General features: G+C 48.6%; 1 protein-coding gene across 1 annotated transcript; it reads left to right on the top strand.

The window, feature by feature from the left end:
- The first annotated feature begins 729 nt into the window (after positions 1-729).
- Positions 730-5,470, top strand: LOC119285544 (aquaporin SIP2-1-like). Its single transcript, XM_037564842.1, has 3 exons — positions 730-1,265; positions 4,083-4,340; positions 5,003-5,470. The coding sequence occupies exons 1-3, from the start codon at positions 942-944 to the stop codon at positions 5,174-5,176; spliced, it is 756 nt and encodes a 251-aa protein (XP_037420739.1). The 5' UTR covers positions 730-941; the 3' UTR covers positions 5,177-5,470.
- The last annotated feature ends 11,379 nt before the right edge of the window (positions 5,471-16,849 follow it).

The following is a 16,849-nucleotide window of genomic DNA, read 5'->3' as shown; positions in this document are numbered from 1 at the left end:
GGCTTGAGGTAGGGGATGGATCTGGCCATGGCGGCAGGCAGCCATGGCAGCCGGCGAGGGGAGCCTGGCCGCCGGCGATGGAGGTCGTGGTGGCCCAGTCGCAGCTCGGGAGGAGGGGGAGGGGGGAGGGGACATGCTTGGGAAGGCGCTTGCGCGAGGAAGAAGAAGTACAGCAGAAAAAAAATGTTCGCTTGAGGCCCACCTAGCGTGCGTGGAAAAAGAGCGAGCGAGCGAGGGGAACCGGCCGAGCGTTCGGCCGGTGCGCCGATTCCAAACGATTACCATAGAGAAAGCACTACATTATGCTACATTGTGGAATGGAGGGAGTATATCTGAAAGGAACCGCGTTCTCGAGGCTTTCATACCGTTTTTGGCGAAAAAGATTTGCTATACTCCCTCCGTTTCAAAATATAGTGCGACCGCGCTTCGTGAGGTCCAACTTTGACCATAAATTTAACCAACGAGAGCAACTGCGGCGGGAGAAAAAATTATATAATCGAAAACTTCTTTTGAATATGATATAATTTTTGCTCCCGTCGCAATCGGTTTTCGTAGTTAAATTTACGGTCAATCGGTTTTCGTAGTTAAATTTACGGTTAAAGTTGAAGCACGGAGATAGAGAAAGCACTACATTATGCTACATTGTGGAATGGAGGGAGTATATCTGAAAGGAACCGCGTCCTTGAAACGAGAGTATTGACAAACATGTCGAAAATATTCTCCGATGCTCCCGCTGTGAGCAATCATTGACGCGCACCACGACGGCACTCGTGCTCGTGGCCATCCTAATAAGGGAATCTATTCTTAACCCGCTCCCAAATTTAAAATTCCAAATTTCTCGCTCGCCTCATTCATAATCCCGGCAGGAGGAGAATCTCTCGCGGCCACGAAAGCACCGGAGGCAGCCACCGCCTCTGCCCCGCTCCCCCCGACGCCCGCCCATGGCTCCGGCTCCGGCTCCGGCGTCCAGCGGCCGCATCCGGCCGTGGCTGGTGGTTGGCGACCTGGTCCTGGCGGTGCTGTGGGTGTGCGCGGGCGCGCTGGTGAAGCTGGCCGTGTACAACGTGCTCGGACTTGGGGGCCGCCCGGAGTGGGAAGCCGCCAAGGTCTCGCTCTCTGTCGTCTACATGTTCCTCTTCGCCTGGCTTGAATCCGCCACCGGCGGCGCCTCCTACAACCCGCTCACCGCCATCTCCGGCGCCCTGGCCTCCCGCGGTGGCATCGCCCTCTACCTCTTCACCGTCTTCGTACGGGTCCCTGCGCAGGTGATTAGTCGCTCTGTCCCGTCCTTTTATCTATATATATATTAATATACTTGAGACTTGAGACTTGAGAGGAACATTTACCTATTCTTTTCAAGAGAAGAGCCATCACAATCTCACCAGTACCTATTTGAGGGCCATATGATCTTATAATATACTAGTATCTCATAACCAATCCATGAGGTATTTTCGTTGCGACTCTATGCTACCATCAACACACATTTGTTCGATATATTGGACAGCTTTGTTACAACGGGCAGGCAGCTATAGCAAGTGGTGTCAAAATGCCAGAATCTGAACATGACACCAGTATTTGACCACATTATGGATGCCCTAAGCTAATACGTAGTACTATAATTTTTTGCTTTTATGCTATGGGCACACGTGGATACATATAATGTTAAAGAACAGAAAGGCTTTGTAGGTAATTGTGTGGGCATGTGGCATAATGCAGTACTATTACACTGTGGTCACTTTTGTCACATCAGATGTGATATAGATTGATAGCGTAACATAACATCTGTGTTGGCATTGGCAAGTAGATGATTTTCTAGAGATTGGACAAGAGACAGCATATATCATGTGTTACGAAACTTTCTGTTTTGTTCAAATGATGAAATCGGATGGGAGGGGAGAGATGAACCATCAGATCTATTTAATTCATGTTGAACAATAGATGTTTCATACTCTCTCTGTTGCAAGAAAGATGTTCCATACTTTTTTTTTGATCCGCAAACCGTAGAACAATAGTTCTAGGTATATTTTCATATATTATCGATAGTATGTTACAAGGGGAAAGGAAAAAATAGAAAGGCCTGAGAGGCCAAAACAGAGTTAGGGGCTAGCCAATGCCTGCTCTTGGGGAAAAAACATGATTTACAAGTTGCTATCTCCCCCGTCCCCTCCCCCGTGCGGCGGCGCCGCCCCCCACCGGGGAGCTCCCGTCCTCCTCCTACAGCCTCGCCCCACCTCCGCTCCTCTCCGCCGTCGTCGCCCGGGGCGTCACAGGGCAAAGCCCTTGTGGCGCGGCGGCGGCGGCGGTTTTCTCCTCGGATCATGATCTGGTTGGAAGGCGGCGCTCCTTTCCGGCCCGATCGGCGGCGGCGGCATAGATCGGCGGCGACATGGAAGTGGTGCGGCGGCGGCGGGGGAGGACGGCACCGGCAACGGCGGATCTGGCCTTGACTCAGTCGGGCTAATTCGTTGTGCTACCGATCTCAATCGCCGTCAGCGGTGCACTGCTCCTGGACCTGATCTGCATCACGAGGATGTCTGGGGCGCCGACCCTAGGCTTGTTGGTGGTGGCCTTCTTCTTCGTCGGAGTTGGTCGGCCGGCTGGCTGTGCTCGCATGGTCATGGCGGCGGTGGTCGCAGTGACCGGCGGCTTGGCCGGTCGGCGGCGGCGGAACTTGGCCGGTGGCAGCGGCAATGTTCTGTCTGGATCCCGGGGCGGCGGCCCTGGAGGGTGGTGGCCGGTGAAGCTAGGGCTTCTCGCGGCGGCATGGCGTGGTGCAGTCCCTGTCCAAGGCGGATCTGTGACGGCGATCTGCTATGGATTGGTTCGGATCAGAGATGGTGACGAGCGCGCGGGATCCTTCTCGGCGGCTCTCGCGGCTTGGCGAGGCGGGGTGGGAGCCCTCTTCCTAGGCTCCAGTGGTGGCACACTCAAGCAGTGGCCGTTGCGCCAGGGATCCCACGGTGGCACTGTTGCTGCGGTTGGTCGCCGGATCTAGGCGGCTGGATCTGGGGCTTTGAAGGCGGTCGAGACGGTGCACAGGTTGTTTGGGTGGATTTCTTGGAACGGATCCGGGTAAAAACCTGGTCTTCGATCGATGGGCGGGCCGGTGATGACGATGCCCTTATCATCGTTTCCTTCATGAAGGCATCATCGAGGTGAAGCTCCCAACTCCACTCAATACCTCCGGAGGAAACCCTAGATCAGCTGATCGGATGTTGGCGGCAATCATGTGTCGTAACCCCCTTGGGGGTGGCATTCTTGGAGGTGCACTCGGCTTCGCGGGACCAGCGGACGGCTTCTCTGGTGGAGCGGTGCTTCATCCATACATTGATGACGACGGATCTTGACGGCGTGGCACAGTGCAGATTCGGAGTTCGATGTGGGAGGATGGACTCGCGCAGGAGGACGACGCTGTCTGGCGTCATGGTGGCGTCGATGGCAGAGAGACCTGGCACGGTAGATGCAACAGTACAACTCTGAAGATGGAGTCGTGGCAGGTGGCTGCGGCGGCCTCATACCCGGCATGCGTCCTGGTTGAGGAGTGCGCCGGGCTGGTAGGTGCCCCATACCAGGTAGGCGTCCTGGTTGTGACCTCAGGTCTTAGATGTTTAGGTTTGGCTGCGATGTCTGTTTGGTATTAGGCCCAGGCTATCAACGCTCCTTCATCAATTGGATAGGTGTAGCGACGGTTGTTGCTTAGACGGTGGCTGTAGTCTTGCTGTTGTATGACTTTATAAGGTCTTTGTGAGAATAATTAATAAAGTGGCCGCATGCATCGCCCAGATGCAGAGGCCGGGGGTCATCCTCCTTTTCTAAAAAAAAACAAGTTGCTATCTATCCACTGGTGAAAGGCATAAACATGCTTCTCTTTTATTTTGAATTGCAACAACTTGAGGTCTTGCTTGAGGTAATATCTCCAGGCCTGAAGATATTTTTGGAGATGTTTCATACTTTTGGAGGGGAAAGATACTTCTTTCCTTCTTTGAAGTTTTTTCTCTTTGGCTGATCTGCCTGTTTCTTGTAGCCATGTTGATTTATGGATCTGCACGTCTGTCTAACGTTTGACGTTGTTTGGTTATCAGGTGATTGGGGCGGTTATTGGAGTGATGCTCATGCGATTCACATTCCCTAAAGTAGGTAAAGGAGCTGCGTTAAGCGTCGGTGTTCATCATGGGGCTTTAACTGAAGGACTGGCAACCTTAATGGTTGTTATGGTGTCATTGACACTTAAAAAGAAAGAGCAAGGGTTCTTTGTGAAGACATGGATTGCCAGCATTTGGAAAATGACGATTCATATCCTTAGCTCAGATATGACTGGAGGAATTATGAACCCTGCATCTGTAAGTGTTATCTACACCTAATGTCATGAGACTGCTGTAGAAATCAACCTCTTGAACTTGAACTACAACACATGTGCGTAACTTCGATACAAATCTAATACAAATCATCAAAGTAGTATGCATACAGATGTATGGCAGCACTAATTACGTTCTGGTTGCCAGTGCATTCCTTAATATTCTGTTCCTTTGCAGTATGTTATGATCAGTTGACATGTGAAATGTTCACATCATCCACTTCTCAACTACTCCCTCTGTAAACTAATATAAGAGTGTTTAGATCACTAAAATAGTGATCTAAACGCTCTTATATTAGTTTACGGAGGGAGTACTTTCCAAGTGTACCATGGTGATATCAAACTCTGGACATAAAATCAAACAGTTTTTAAGTTGCCTAAACGGCTTTACATGCATGCATTTTCTTGTCGTCTCAAAGATGTTGCATTGATGCTATCGAATACTTCAAAAGGTCATGGTATATCACACCAACTAACAGTTTGACAGATGTTCACTGCTAGCAAGTAGCTATCAAACTTAGTGATAAACCATGAACGTGTTTTTATTCACAGTAGAGTAACACCTGACATGCATTTCTAGCTTGCTACATCTAATTCTTGAGATTGAACTTCAGTTATCTAATGATTCACCTGTGTTATACTCTTCAGGCTTTTGCTTGGGCCTATGCTCGTGGAGATCACACATCATTTGACCACCTATTGGTATATTGGCTTGCACCTCTCCAAGCAACCCTTGTAGCAGTATGGGTGGTTACCTTCTTAACTAAACCCAAGAAGACCAAGGAGCAAGAAGCGGATAAAAACAAGAACAAGAAGGAATAGACTTCAGGAAGTGAGGCCAGCTCGCTTTGTTGGGGAGTGGATGTACATACAGTACCATCGCGTGGGTTGAAGTCCTCATGGACATGAATTTAGGTTCTATTTGGCTTTCCTTCAAGTGTTCCTTCAAAGAAACTAGAAGGAATACTGTTATTGTGGGAGTGGTGTCCACCATTTTTTCTGGAGCAAGAACTCCAGATAATATTATCACTAATTATTCCGAAATGTTTGTCTGTCAGCATGCCCTAATGTATACTTCTTGATATGTGCTAAAATGTTCCAGGCAGATTTTGGAAACAGTAGGCAGGAGATGATACAGCTCAAGTGCGATCAAGACTGTTGAACTCGTCACCTGTCTCGCACTGACTGACAATTGACATTTTGTGATCCTGCAATTATCAGTGTGTCCCTCAAGTCCCATTCTCCATAGAGACTGGGAATGCAGTGTGGTCTAGGTTTTCCAGTTTCCAGAAAAGAATATCATTGCCAATATACGCAGACAAGTTAATATACGAGTTGTGAATAAACATGAATAATAAAACATTCAGCACATATGATGGAGCTAACAGCCTAACAATGACTGCTAGTTTCCTTTAAATTACATACATCGGTTGGTTATCAGCAGAAATTGCTAGTTTCCCTAAATTATAACTGATGGATGTTAGTATAGAAAATCTGGTTGGGCCAGTGATGATGTTGACAAACAACACTGACTACCTTCTGTATTATTGTCACTGCAGTTCAGCCATGCTGCTATCAGACAATTACTAACCTGAAAGTTCGACCATCTTCTCCTTTTTCAGGCTAATAATTATTAAGTGCCCACACACATATCCAATTCTGGAAGATTCGTTCTAGTTATTTGCATGCTTTATCCCGTATATTATATAGAGTACTTACTAATTTATGCAGTAGTACTTCTATTCTATACCATCCAGTTGGTTCATTCGGGTTGAATAATCCATATCCATATGTATTTGTACAACGGTTTTTCTATATACGTATACTGCTCGACTAAAAATATTGTAGACGTATGATTTTCTTCATACAGGGGTCAGAAAGAAAGAAATAGCTCCTTTGTGTATTTGTACTTGGAACTTGGAGCTGCAGTTTAACGTCCTTCTCTAAATGAGGCGGGCTGCAAGGGAAGGTGCAATGGGCCCCTTTTTTGTGGTCCAGGTCCATGTGCCATGTTTTCTGTCTGTCCACAAGGAGGGCATGCGGCCCCTCAAAGGTGTTTAACGTCCTTCTCTGGTGGCCCAATGCAGACCCACTAGGCCCGTGCTATTAATTTGGTCTCTCATTGCTTTTCATTTATACCTCTTCTTTTCTGGTGTGAGATTACTATCAAGCAAGCGGTTCCAATAATAATACAACAAATAGAAACATAACTTGTACACGAATAGAAAAATCACCATGATCATTATCATTTTACAAACAAAAAAGGGCATGATTTGTTATCTTGCACATGCATCTACTTGCTATTGCCGCTGCATTTTTATCATCGACGCTATTGAGTCTCCGGCTCGTGGATCGGATCTGTTTATGCTGACGAATATGCTTTGGATGCGATCGGGACGTGTTGCTTGAAAGCTGGGGATGGTGAGGATGCAATTGTAAGATGTAGCAGAACTCATTTTGATCGAGATTTGTAGCATCATTCAAGTAAATACAGATTGAGATCGTCCTCAAATGATTACTCGCAAGCGGGGAAAAGGAATCCTCAAATGATCGAGGAAGAAATGGAACGTTGGATTGTGTTAAAAATGCTCGCACACGTTTGCCCGATCACTGAAACCTCCAATTCACGGCTCGTATATCATGGTCCTGACCGGAAATAAAAGCTGGAGTACGATGTTCTTTTTTAGAGAGAGAAGGCTGCGCAGCACGCTAGTGCGCGTCAGTTGTCAGGACGTCCAGTCCAGTCCATGAATGTCCCGGGCTGGCAATCACAGGACATACTCCTACTGTACTCCTTGGTGATAATCTATTTTAAGGTAAAATGGTGTGACAAGTCTGTGATGAGCCGGGAATCTCGACTTCTTCCGGCCCTCCATGTTGCATGTGCAACTAACTGCAGATGGGCCCTCCATGTTGTTCGTCTGATGATGCAAAATCAAACGGCTGACTGTATGTATACGCTACACCCCAAAGCTTAAAACGGTGCTGCTCGCAGGCATTCGGAGACTTGTCCATCGCCCAGCTACTCGACAAGGACGCAAGTCGATCGTATTCGTAGGGTATGCTCTGCCTATGTGAAAGCGGACAAAACTCAAATGGGAATTCTACTCCGGCTCTTCATGTACGGACCCTCGGTCCATGGTAGTAGTGGCACAGCGACAGACAGCTCACCCGAGATGGCGTCTCCGTCGGCCGCGCATACAACTACAAGGCGTCTGCTCGGCCGTGTCGCGGTGCGTCGGCCACAGCACGCAAAGTTTTCACCGCAGCCGCGCGCAATGAAGTGCGTTTACCCTAAATTATGCCATGGAGTCTCCAGATGGTGGTTCAGCTCTATGTGTGAGATTTCAGCATTATTTTCAGTGAACTTACTAGCAAGTTTGTGCAGTATATTGCATCCTTGGCACAAGTGAAGTGAACACATGCATGCACTGACCAATGTCGAACCAGCTCCATGTGTGATGGGGAGCCACTCATCCAGAGTACGGCGTGGAGTTAATCGCCAAACAAGTTGCCTGCTCCTGATTTGTCATGGGGAGCCAATAATCTAGATGCGCGGAGTGAAGCCAAGGACTTGATGAAGTGGAGTGGCCCAAATTTAGGCTAAAAATGAATCAAAACGGACAATAAAATGGATATCGTGACTTTGGTCCGCCCGGACAGAAACAAACAGATGTGGGCGGACGGAATGCGTCGGATCCTTGGGTTACAATGCTCGCGCATGTTTACCTGATCACTGAAGCGGTACCTACGTCACGCAAATCAGTGGAAAATAGAGCTATGTACTGTACAAAAGAGAGAGAAAAGGCTGACAATCTGATCTACTGCCTCCGTTTCAGTTTATAAGTCCTACGCGTATATCTAGATTATCAATTTTATCACCTTAATATAAACTATATAATATAAAAATTATACGGTTTGAAAATAGAGCATCTAAAGTTTATATTGGTATATTTTTTGTCATGGAGGCATGCGCACGCCCTGCAAACTGAGAGAGAGAGGTAGTAGTAGTAGTGGAGCGGCCGAACGCACACTCTCCATGGACTCCAGTCCAGCCACGCACACAACCGAACACGAGCCCCTACCTGGTTGGCCGCGTCGAGATAGCTATAGAGATAAGCACAACGGGCCTCGATAAGGCACCGGATGTGAATGCGAAGCGACAGGGCCCTCCACGACGCCGGATCCGTACGGATATCTGTGGCCGGTAGGTAGGAATATGATAGACGAGCGGGCGGGCGGGCGGGACCGAGATCCATCCATCGGGGCGCGGGCGGCGCCGGGGCCAGGTCCAGGTCCTTTTCAATGCTGGCTCGTGTGGTGACCCTTTGTCCGTTCCGCGCAGCTGCCAGGAAGCTTCGTCCATCCCCGTCGCCCCTCCCCGCGACGTCTCCTTGGCTTGGTTGTTGCCCGGTTTACGTTTGCTGCGCTGCGTGGCCACCCAGCGGGCCGCACTGGACTGCCAGCTAATTAAAAGGGGCAGCGGTACGCGAAAGCAATCGCCATCCACCCGGTGTCTTCCGTCGTGTGTGTTCTACCTGTGGCCGCGGGCGCTATCTCATCTTTGCTATTTAGAGCATCTTCAGCCGTTGGCCTTCTAGGGAACGTCTAAAATCGCCGTCTGGAAATGAGCCGGCGTAAAAAAAATGGGTCTGGACGAGTTGGTCCCCAGTAGCTGGCCTCAAGGCCGCCCCAGGCGCGGTTAAATAAAAAAAGTAAAGTAAATTTAGGCACAGTTCGGCGAAGTTCGGCTAAACACGACAAATTTCGGTCAACATGGACATATATTTAGACAAAGTTCGCCGATTTTCATTACATAGCAAATATATAATAAACTAATTAAAAAAAACTTGTTGAACATCTAGTAGTCGCCGTCGTCGCCATCATCCTCGTCGTCGGCCTTCTCCTCCTTGACGCGGGCCCCCCTGCTGGACCCGGCGTCGCCATGGCGGACTGGTGGCGGTGGCGGCGCGTCGTCGTCGTCGTCGCTGTCGTCGATGACTCCTCCTCCTTCGTCGCGGCCCCGGCGGCGCTCCGCGAAGCGCTACAGGGCGGCGCACTCACGCTCCATCGCCATCTTGAGGGAGTCCTGGCGTGCCCATTCAAGGGCCGTGTCGTCGTCGCGCTCGACCTCGCCGTGCTCCGTCTTCACGGCGGCGAGCCCCCGCTCTGCCTTCACCGGCGCGAGCCCCGGCTGCGTCGTTGGCTTGACGAAGCGCGGAGGAGGAGTCGATGAGGAGGCGCGCCGGCCGCCCTCGTTGATGACGACGCCGGCGCTGCGAGTGCGCCGGCCGAGCGGCGACTCCGCCGCGGGCTCGGCCTTGACGCCGAGCAGCGCTGGAGTGCCGGAGGAGTGCGAGGAAGAGCGCGAGGAGGAGGAGAAAGAGGAGGAGCCGAACCTCCTTGGTGCCCATGGCCCGTCGCGTCGGTGGTGCGCCTGGGCGGCCGCCCTCGCCAGGGGGTACACCAACGGCGGGTCGTTGCCGCCCTCGAGGTGCGTCAGCACGCCCTCGAATGTGCGGTCGAGGACGCCCCATCACAGGCGGCGCCCCTCGCTGCTCTTCATGCCGCCGACCACCGTGCGCCGTTGGTGGACGCCAGCCGCTGCTGCTGACAGTGCTCGAAGTACGCCGCCCAAGCCGCATGGTTGTCGACGGCGTACTGGGGGAGGGAGAGTTGGGCGGCGGTGAGGGAGACGCGCACGACGTCGACCTCCTCGGCGAAGTACCCGGGTTTGGCCACGACGTCGGGCAACGGGGGAATGGGCACTCCCCCGTTGCTGAGCTTCCAGCCCGTCGGCCCGGCGCGCATGTCCGGGGGCGCCGAGATGTTCGTCTGGAACAGGAGGCAAGACTCCTGTTCGCGGAGCGAGCGGCGGCCGAAGCCGTTGGCCGCCGCCTCATCTCCAAGGAAACGTTCGGCCATCGGGAGAGGGGAGGGAGAGCGAGGGCTCGACGGCGGCGCTTGGGAGAGGGGGGGCTCGGCGGCGGCTCTCGGGAGAGGCAGAGCTCGGCGGCTAGGGCGGCTAGGGCGGCTAGGGCTAGGGCTGGTGTGGCCAGAGACGAGGGAAGCCGCCGGCTTTATATAGCCGCGACGCGCCCGTTTGTACGCGTACGAGGGAAGGGAGGCGTCGGCGCCGTACCGTGATGCACCGCCCGTGAGGAATCAATGGTATAAGGCTGATCAGCGGTAGCCTTGCCATTGATTCCCCGCGGGAAACCGAGGCGTGGGGAAAAGACGACGCGCGGTGTCGCTGACGCATTGGGCTCGCGGCTCTTTCACGCCAAAACCGCTCACCCAGACGTCCCCGAGCGCCCCCAGCGCGCCGGGTTCGGTCTGGGTCCACCGGCGCTAATTTTGGCCTATGCCGAGGAAAATTCGCCTTCTGAGAACGTGACTGAGTCGATTTTTTTACGATGACATGAAAAAATCATCTGAGAAGGCTTTTCTAAAGACGCGGCTGGAGATACTCTTACCGCCAATGCTGTCGCGCGTCGTGACAACAACGGCCGCGAGTTAAGATGGACGGCAAGCTCGTTCCGAATTTGTGTCTGGTAGTAGTTCCTCACGCGCCCGTCACGCGGGATTTTCTTTTTCGAGATTATTATATGGCCAAACACGCACCTCACGTCTCTCCACGCTCCACGGCTAGACAAGCCCGCGCCGTGCATTTGCATTTGCAGTTTGTTACGCCTGATCACCTCCACGCATCCATCTGTGGCCACAATTAGCATGGATTTCACTCCTCCACGCATTCCTAGGTTTCATGCAGCTGCCAGGAAGCTTCCTTCTTCGTAGTGCAGTGCACAACCTCGACCCGGCAGGGGGCACACGCAAGTGACACGGCAATTTTATCTCCTGGCCCCTCGCCAGTCCAACAAGCCCATCAAATTTATGGTTCGAATTCAACACATTCCTGTCCACCATCAGCAACCACAACAGCTACCTGTAAAAAATTGAACTTGCCTGCTCCGACAAGGCGACAACCTAGCATAGCAGACATGGAGGGAGGCAATGACAGAAGAAAGCGGCAACCCAAGGTAGCGCAAGAAAAAAATAGTTTAATCAATTTCTCTTTACATCGATGCAATGCCAAAGGCTTACACAGAATCTTGCTTGCGTAGGTGGTAGTTCTTGTGTTGAGCCGCCGAGGAGAAAAAGGTCGACGTCGACATACTCATGGCTACAAAAAGCTACACAGCGCGGATGCCAGAATTAATAATAGACAAACAGGAATGAAAAGGCATCAGGGGCATCTTCAACGACGATCCATAAATTTTCTCCCGCATACGTCCGCGGAGAGAAGGATCAGTCCGCGGACATGGATACGGGCGCCGGCCATGCAACGCTACCCGTATACATTTCAACAACTTTTGAACCGACCGAACGGAAATCGTGCAAACACGGCGGATTTCATATAAACAGGACGACATTCGTTACATTTTGGGCAATTTTTAACTAAGAATTATATCGTACAAAGGCAAAACTAACCTACGGACGGCACCGGCGGATATCCATGCGCGCGACATGGATACCCTTGACTAGTCTACGGCCAGCCGCGGCGGATCTCCATTGTCTTCCTCATGTCCGATAGCTCGCTCGCCGGACTGCCGTGAGCCCCAGAGGTATATGCTTCAGCGCAAAGGGCGGCTTCCATGCTATATTAATATATAAATAGGTATTTACATGGCTGGGAGGAAAGTCCCTCAAAAGGAAAACAAACAAGCAAAGTCTAAAGTGAATTTACAAAAGAAGTGATATAATCACTGAGAGCTAAGATCAGCCTCAGTTCTCTCAAGCCAAGCTCTATATGAAGGACTGATCCCATTGAAGATGAAGTTATTTCTCTCCTTCCAAATATTTCAAGCAGCATTGGTGAAGATTTCAGAAAAGCCTATCGGAATAAGTTTTCTTTGCCCTGATTGTGGCCTCAATCCTTAAGATGCCAGAGTTGTATGAGATACCAATCTTAGACCAACAAGTTTGGCTAAAAGGGCAATTAAAGATCAAGTGATCAATAGTCTCTTCCTCGTGAGGAGTGCATAGGACACATGATTCAATATCTCCAACATGAAACTGTCTTCTTTTCGGCATGTTCCTTATGTTCAGTCGATCGGCTAAAAGAAACCACATGAACACCTTTAGTTTCATTTGAAGCTTTGATTTCCATATCCATTTGAAAGGCTCCTAACAGGTGATTTGGTCTATGGCAGCGCCGCTCATCAGAATGGAACCCTCATGACATGCTTCAGCCGGAGGGAAAGGGGACGATGATGGCCTGCTACCGGAAAGACACCAGTTGTGTACGCCTGTGTTGCTTCGGTGGTGGCCTTCATTGGACCCAAGCGGCGGCGACACCCATGTTCGACTTCTCCTCGATGACGACGGCGATCGCGGATGTGCTGGCCACCGTTTCGTCCATCTTCATGAAGCCGGCTTCTTTCTCCGTCGGTAGGGTGCGGTTACGCGTACGTTGACAACGGAGGATGACACGGTCTCGGTCATATATGACACGCTGTTTGGTTGCAACTTGCATAAGTTCTTGTCACCACTTCTCACTAGTGGTAACTGAAAGTGTAACTAATCTCCGGGTGGTTTTGGTAATTCATAACAACATATAGCTGATTGAACTAATATCTATTCAAAATAAATATTTCAGGATGTTCAATGATTGGCATGGCATGGACTAGAGATGTGGAACCCTCAAAATGCACAGGACAAAAATTGGCAAAAGCTCAAGACTCTTCACTTCTATTTAAGTGATCAAAGATCACATTGAGTCCATAGGAAAGCCAATACTATTAAAAGGGGATGAGGTGTTGCCTAATGGTCTACTTGCTCAAAGTGCTTAGTGATATTGCTCCAAAAAACCCAGCCACTTTCTCCATCCAAATATGTCCAAACCCTAATTCCAAACTCGGCCCCATCGATTCTTTCTGCCCAGAGCCACCGAGTTCATTTGACATAGCCACTGCCAGAAACCCTAATAGTTTGGTCACACCGATACGGATCTCGGTCCCACCGAGATGGCCTTGCCAGCGCTCTGTGATCTATTGCATTCACTTTGGTCCCACCGAGTTTATGCAATCGGTCTCAGCGAGTTGGCTTGACAGATTCTCTGTTGCTTATTACTTCACTTTGGTCTCACGGAGCTGATGCAATCGGCGCCACCGAGATGAAGTTTGCCCTATGCCCTAGCACATCGGTCCCACCGAGTTGTTCCAGTCAGTCCCACCAAGATTCCTAATGTTCATATTTTTGAACAGGTCGGTGCCACCGAGTTTCCTAATCGATGCCACTAAGATGAGTCAAAAGTGTGTAAAGATTGGATTTTGTGTGGAGGCTATATATACCCCTCCACCCCTTCTTCCTCATTGAGGAGAGCCATCAGAACGTACCTACACTTCCACTATACAGTTTTTTGAGAGAGAACCACCTACTCATGTGTTAAGATCAAGAGATTCCATTCCAACCATTTGAAACTTGATCTATAGCCTTCCCCAAGTTGTTTTCCACTCAAATCCCTCTTCCACCATAGCCAAATCTGTGAGAGAGGGTTGAGTGTTGGGGAGACTATCATTTGAACCACAAGAGCAAGGAGTTCATCATCTACACACCATATATTACCTTTTGGAGAGTGGTGTCTCCTAGATTGGTTAGGTGTCGCTTGGGAGCCTCCGTCGTGATGTGGAGTTGAACCAAGAAGTTTGTAAGGGAAAGGAGATCGCCTACTTTATGAAGATCTACCCGAGTGAGGCAAGTCCTTCATGGGCGATGGCCATGGTGGGATAGACAAGGTCTCTTCTTCATGGACCCTTCGTGGGTGGACCCCTCTGTGGACTCGCGCAGCCGTTACGCTTCGTGGGTTGAAGTCTCCATCAAAGTGGACGTACGATAGCACCACCCGTTGGAACCACGCCAAAAATCTCTGTGTCTCCATTGCATTTGCCTTCTCCAAACCCTTCCCTTTAGCTTCATATGCAATGTTTTACATTCAGCTGCTATACTCTTAGAATTGCATGTGTAGGTTGATTTCTTGACTTAATTGCTAAAATCTCTCCCAACTAAAATTGGGAAAATGATAGATTTTAATTTGGTCAAGTAGTCTAATCACCCTCCCCTCTAGACATACTTTCGATCCTACAAGTGGTATCAGAGCTTTGTTCTCCATTAACATTGATTTCCATAGCTTTGGTGATCATAGCCTTGGTTTCACAACCTAGGATAGTATGACGTCTAGCGAGGGTAACTATCACCATAGAGGTCCTTATTTTGATGCTACAAAATTTGCTAGTTGAAAGCCTAAGATGAAAATGCATATTCTTGATCCTAACCCTGCTGTTTGGGCTGTTGTGTGTGTTGGCTTGCAAGGCGAATTCTTTTAAGATAGTAGAGAATTGGATCATGAATAAACCGTGAAAGAACTGAAGATGTTGCAATACAATGCTCAAGCTTGTGATGTTCTCTTTAATGGATTGTGCCCCCAAAGAATTCAACAAAATCCGCCGCCTTAAGAATGCAAAGGAAATTTGGGATACTTTGGTTGATATGCAAGAAGGTACCGAGCCCGTCAAGGAATCCAAGTTGGATGTGCTTCAAAGTCAACTTGACAAGTTCAAGATGAAGGATGGTGAAGGAGTCGCCTAATTGTACTCTAGGCTTGCTCTCATCACAAATGATATTGTCGACTTAGGAAGCGAAGAGATGACCGACAAATTCATCATCCAGAAGATCCTTAGAGCCTTGGATGGAAAATATGATACCGTGTGCACATTGATCCAAATGATGCCCAATTACAAAGATCACAAGCCCATGGAAGTCATTGGTAGAATTATTGCTCATGAGATGTCACTCAAGGATAAGGAAGAGCTTCACAATAAGTCAAGTGGTCCTTACAAAGCTTCAAGTAATGCTCCTACAACATCAAGTCGTGATCGTAATTGCTACAATTGTGGAAGACCGGACACTATTTCAGTGAGTGTATGGCTCCTTACAAGAAAAGAGAAGACTCGCCAAAAAGGAGAAGTAGAAGAGATGAATCACCTCCGAGAGAGAGAGGGAGTAGAGATGATCGTTATGAACGAAGACCCTCTCATAGAAGCAAGGATTCGAAAAGGAAGGGCAAGTCATCAAATAGCTACACAAGACAAAGACATCAGGCTCATGTTGGTGAATGGGTGTCCGGTTCCGACTCCGACAACTACTCCAAGAGAAACTATCACTCCGACTCCAACAATACTCAAGATGAAGGTGTTAACGGTCTTGCACTAGTCATCCAACTCCTACGGCATATTTGATTCACCAAATGAAGGAATTGGAAGATGCTTCATGGCTAAAGGACCCAAGGTATCACACCCCGAGTATCTTGATTTTGATAGTGATGAAGATGATTTGCTAGGTGATGATGATTTACTTGTTGACAAAACTAGTGATAAAAACTATAATGAACTTGCTAGTAACCATGATAATCAAGATGAAACGAATGACAATGATAAGAAGGAGATTGAGCGTCTAACTAAAGAATTAAACACTGTTAAGTTAGCTCATGAAACAACTCAAGAGGATCATAGAGAGCTCCTAAGGACTCATGAGAAGCTACGCTTCGAGAAGCTAAATTTAGAGCAAGAGCATGAGTTCCTAAAAGCTATCAATGATGATCTTCGAAAGAAGAGTTCTTGTTATATTTCCAAACGTCTCCTCTTGTCTACTTATATGCCACAAGTAAAATCTAGCAACAAGAGCAAGAAAGATTCTTCTTCTAGTAGTAACAATAACCATGCTAAATTCAATGTTGTTGCTTCTAGTAGTTCTCTTGATTCTACTAATGATTCTCTTAGCCAAGTTACACTTGAGCAAGAAAATAACTTATTGAAGGGAATTATAGAGAATGGTGTTTACAAGAGCCTTGCCGGGAGTAAGCAATTTGAGGAAATTGTACACAAGCAAGGAAGGCACCGGAAGAGTCAAGGTATTGGTTTTGAACGAAAGTTCAATACCAATGGAGTTTGTAACACCCTGGTAGTTCAGCTATAGTAATCCCCTTCTAATGATGCCTTGTCATCATTCTTACTGTTGCTAATATCACTTTGATTCAAATCCAGTCCAAATTTTAAATTCAAATTAAAGTCAAAATTCTAACTTCTCAAATATGCAAAATAAAATGTTCACATTATTCTACAAATTCCCCTGATCATTTGTCATGTTGAAACCAACATCATTTGACTCACCAATTAATCCCTATTAAAATATAAAGTGGTCCGACAACAACAAAAATAACCGTTTCAAAATAAACAAATGTTTATGTAGTTCCAATTGACTTGAAACTTTGTGGACCTCTCCAAAATAATAACGAATATTTATGTGACAAGTTTCATAGTCAACTAAATTTATTTGGTATGAAATTTAAATGCAAAACATTGAAGAAAAAGTAAAACAGAAGTTAGAAAGTATAAAAGGAAAAGGCCACAGTGCAGCCAGACCTTGGTGCAAAGTGGA

This window comes from Triticum dicoccoides, chromosome 4A (genome assembly GCF_002162155.2).
Source record: "Triticum dicoccoides isolate Atlit2015 ecotype Zavitan chromosome 4A, WEW_v2.0, whole genome shotgun sequence".
In the NCBI taxonomy this organism is placed as follows: Eukaryota; Viridiplantae; Streptophyta; class Magnoliopsida; order Poales; family Poaceae; genus Triticum; species Triticum dicoccoides.
The sequence above is the reverse complement of the archived record's forward strand: the minus strand, read 5'-3'. Positions and strand labels throughout refer to the sequence as shown.

Coding starts and splice junctions, on each gene's coding strand:
- LOC119285544 (XM_037564842.1), top strand. CDS start 942: ATGGCTCCGGCTCCGGCTCCGGCGTCCAGCGGCCGCATCCGGCCGTGG. Junction 1,266..4,082: donor TCGTACGGGTCCCTGCGCAG/GTGATTAGTCGC, acceptor TTTGGTTATCAG/GTGATTGGGGCGGTTATTGG. Junction 4,341..5,002: donor GAATTATGAACCCTGCATCT/GTAAGTGTTATC, acceptor TATACTCTTCAG/GCTTTTGCTTGGGCCTATGC.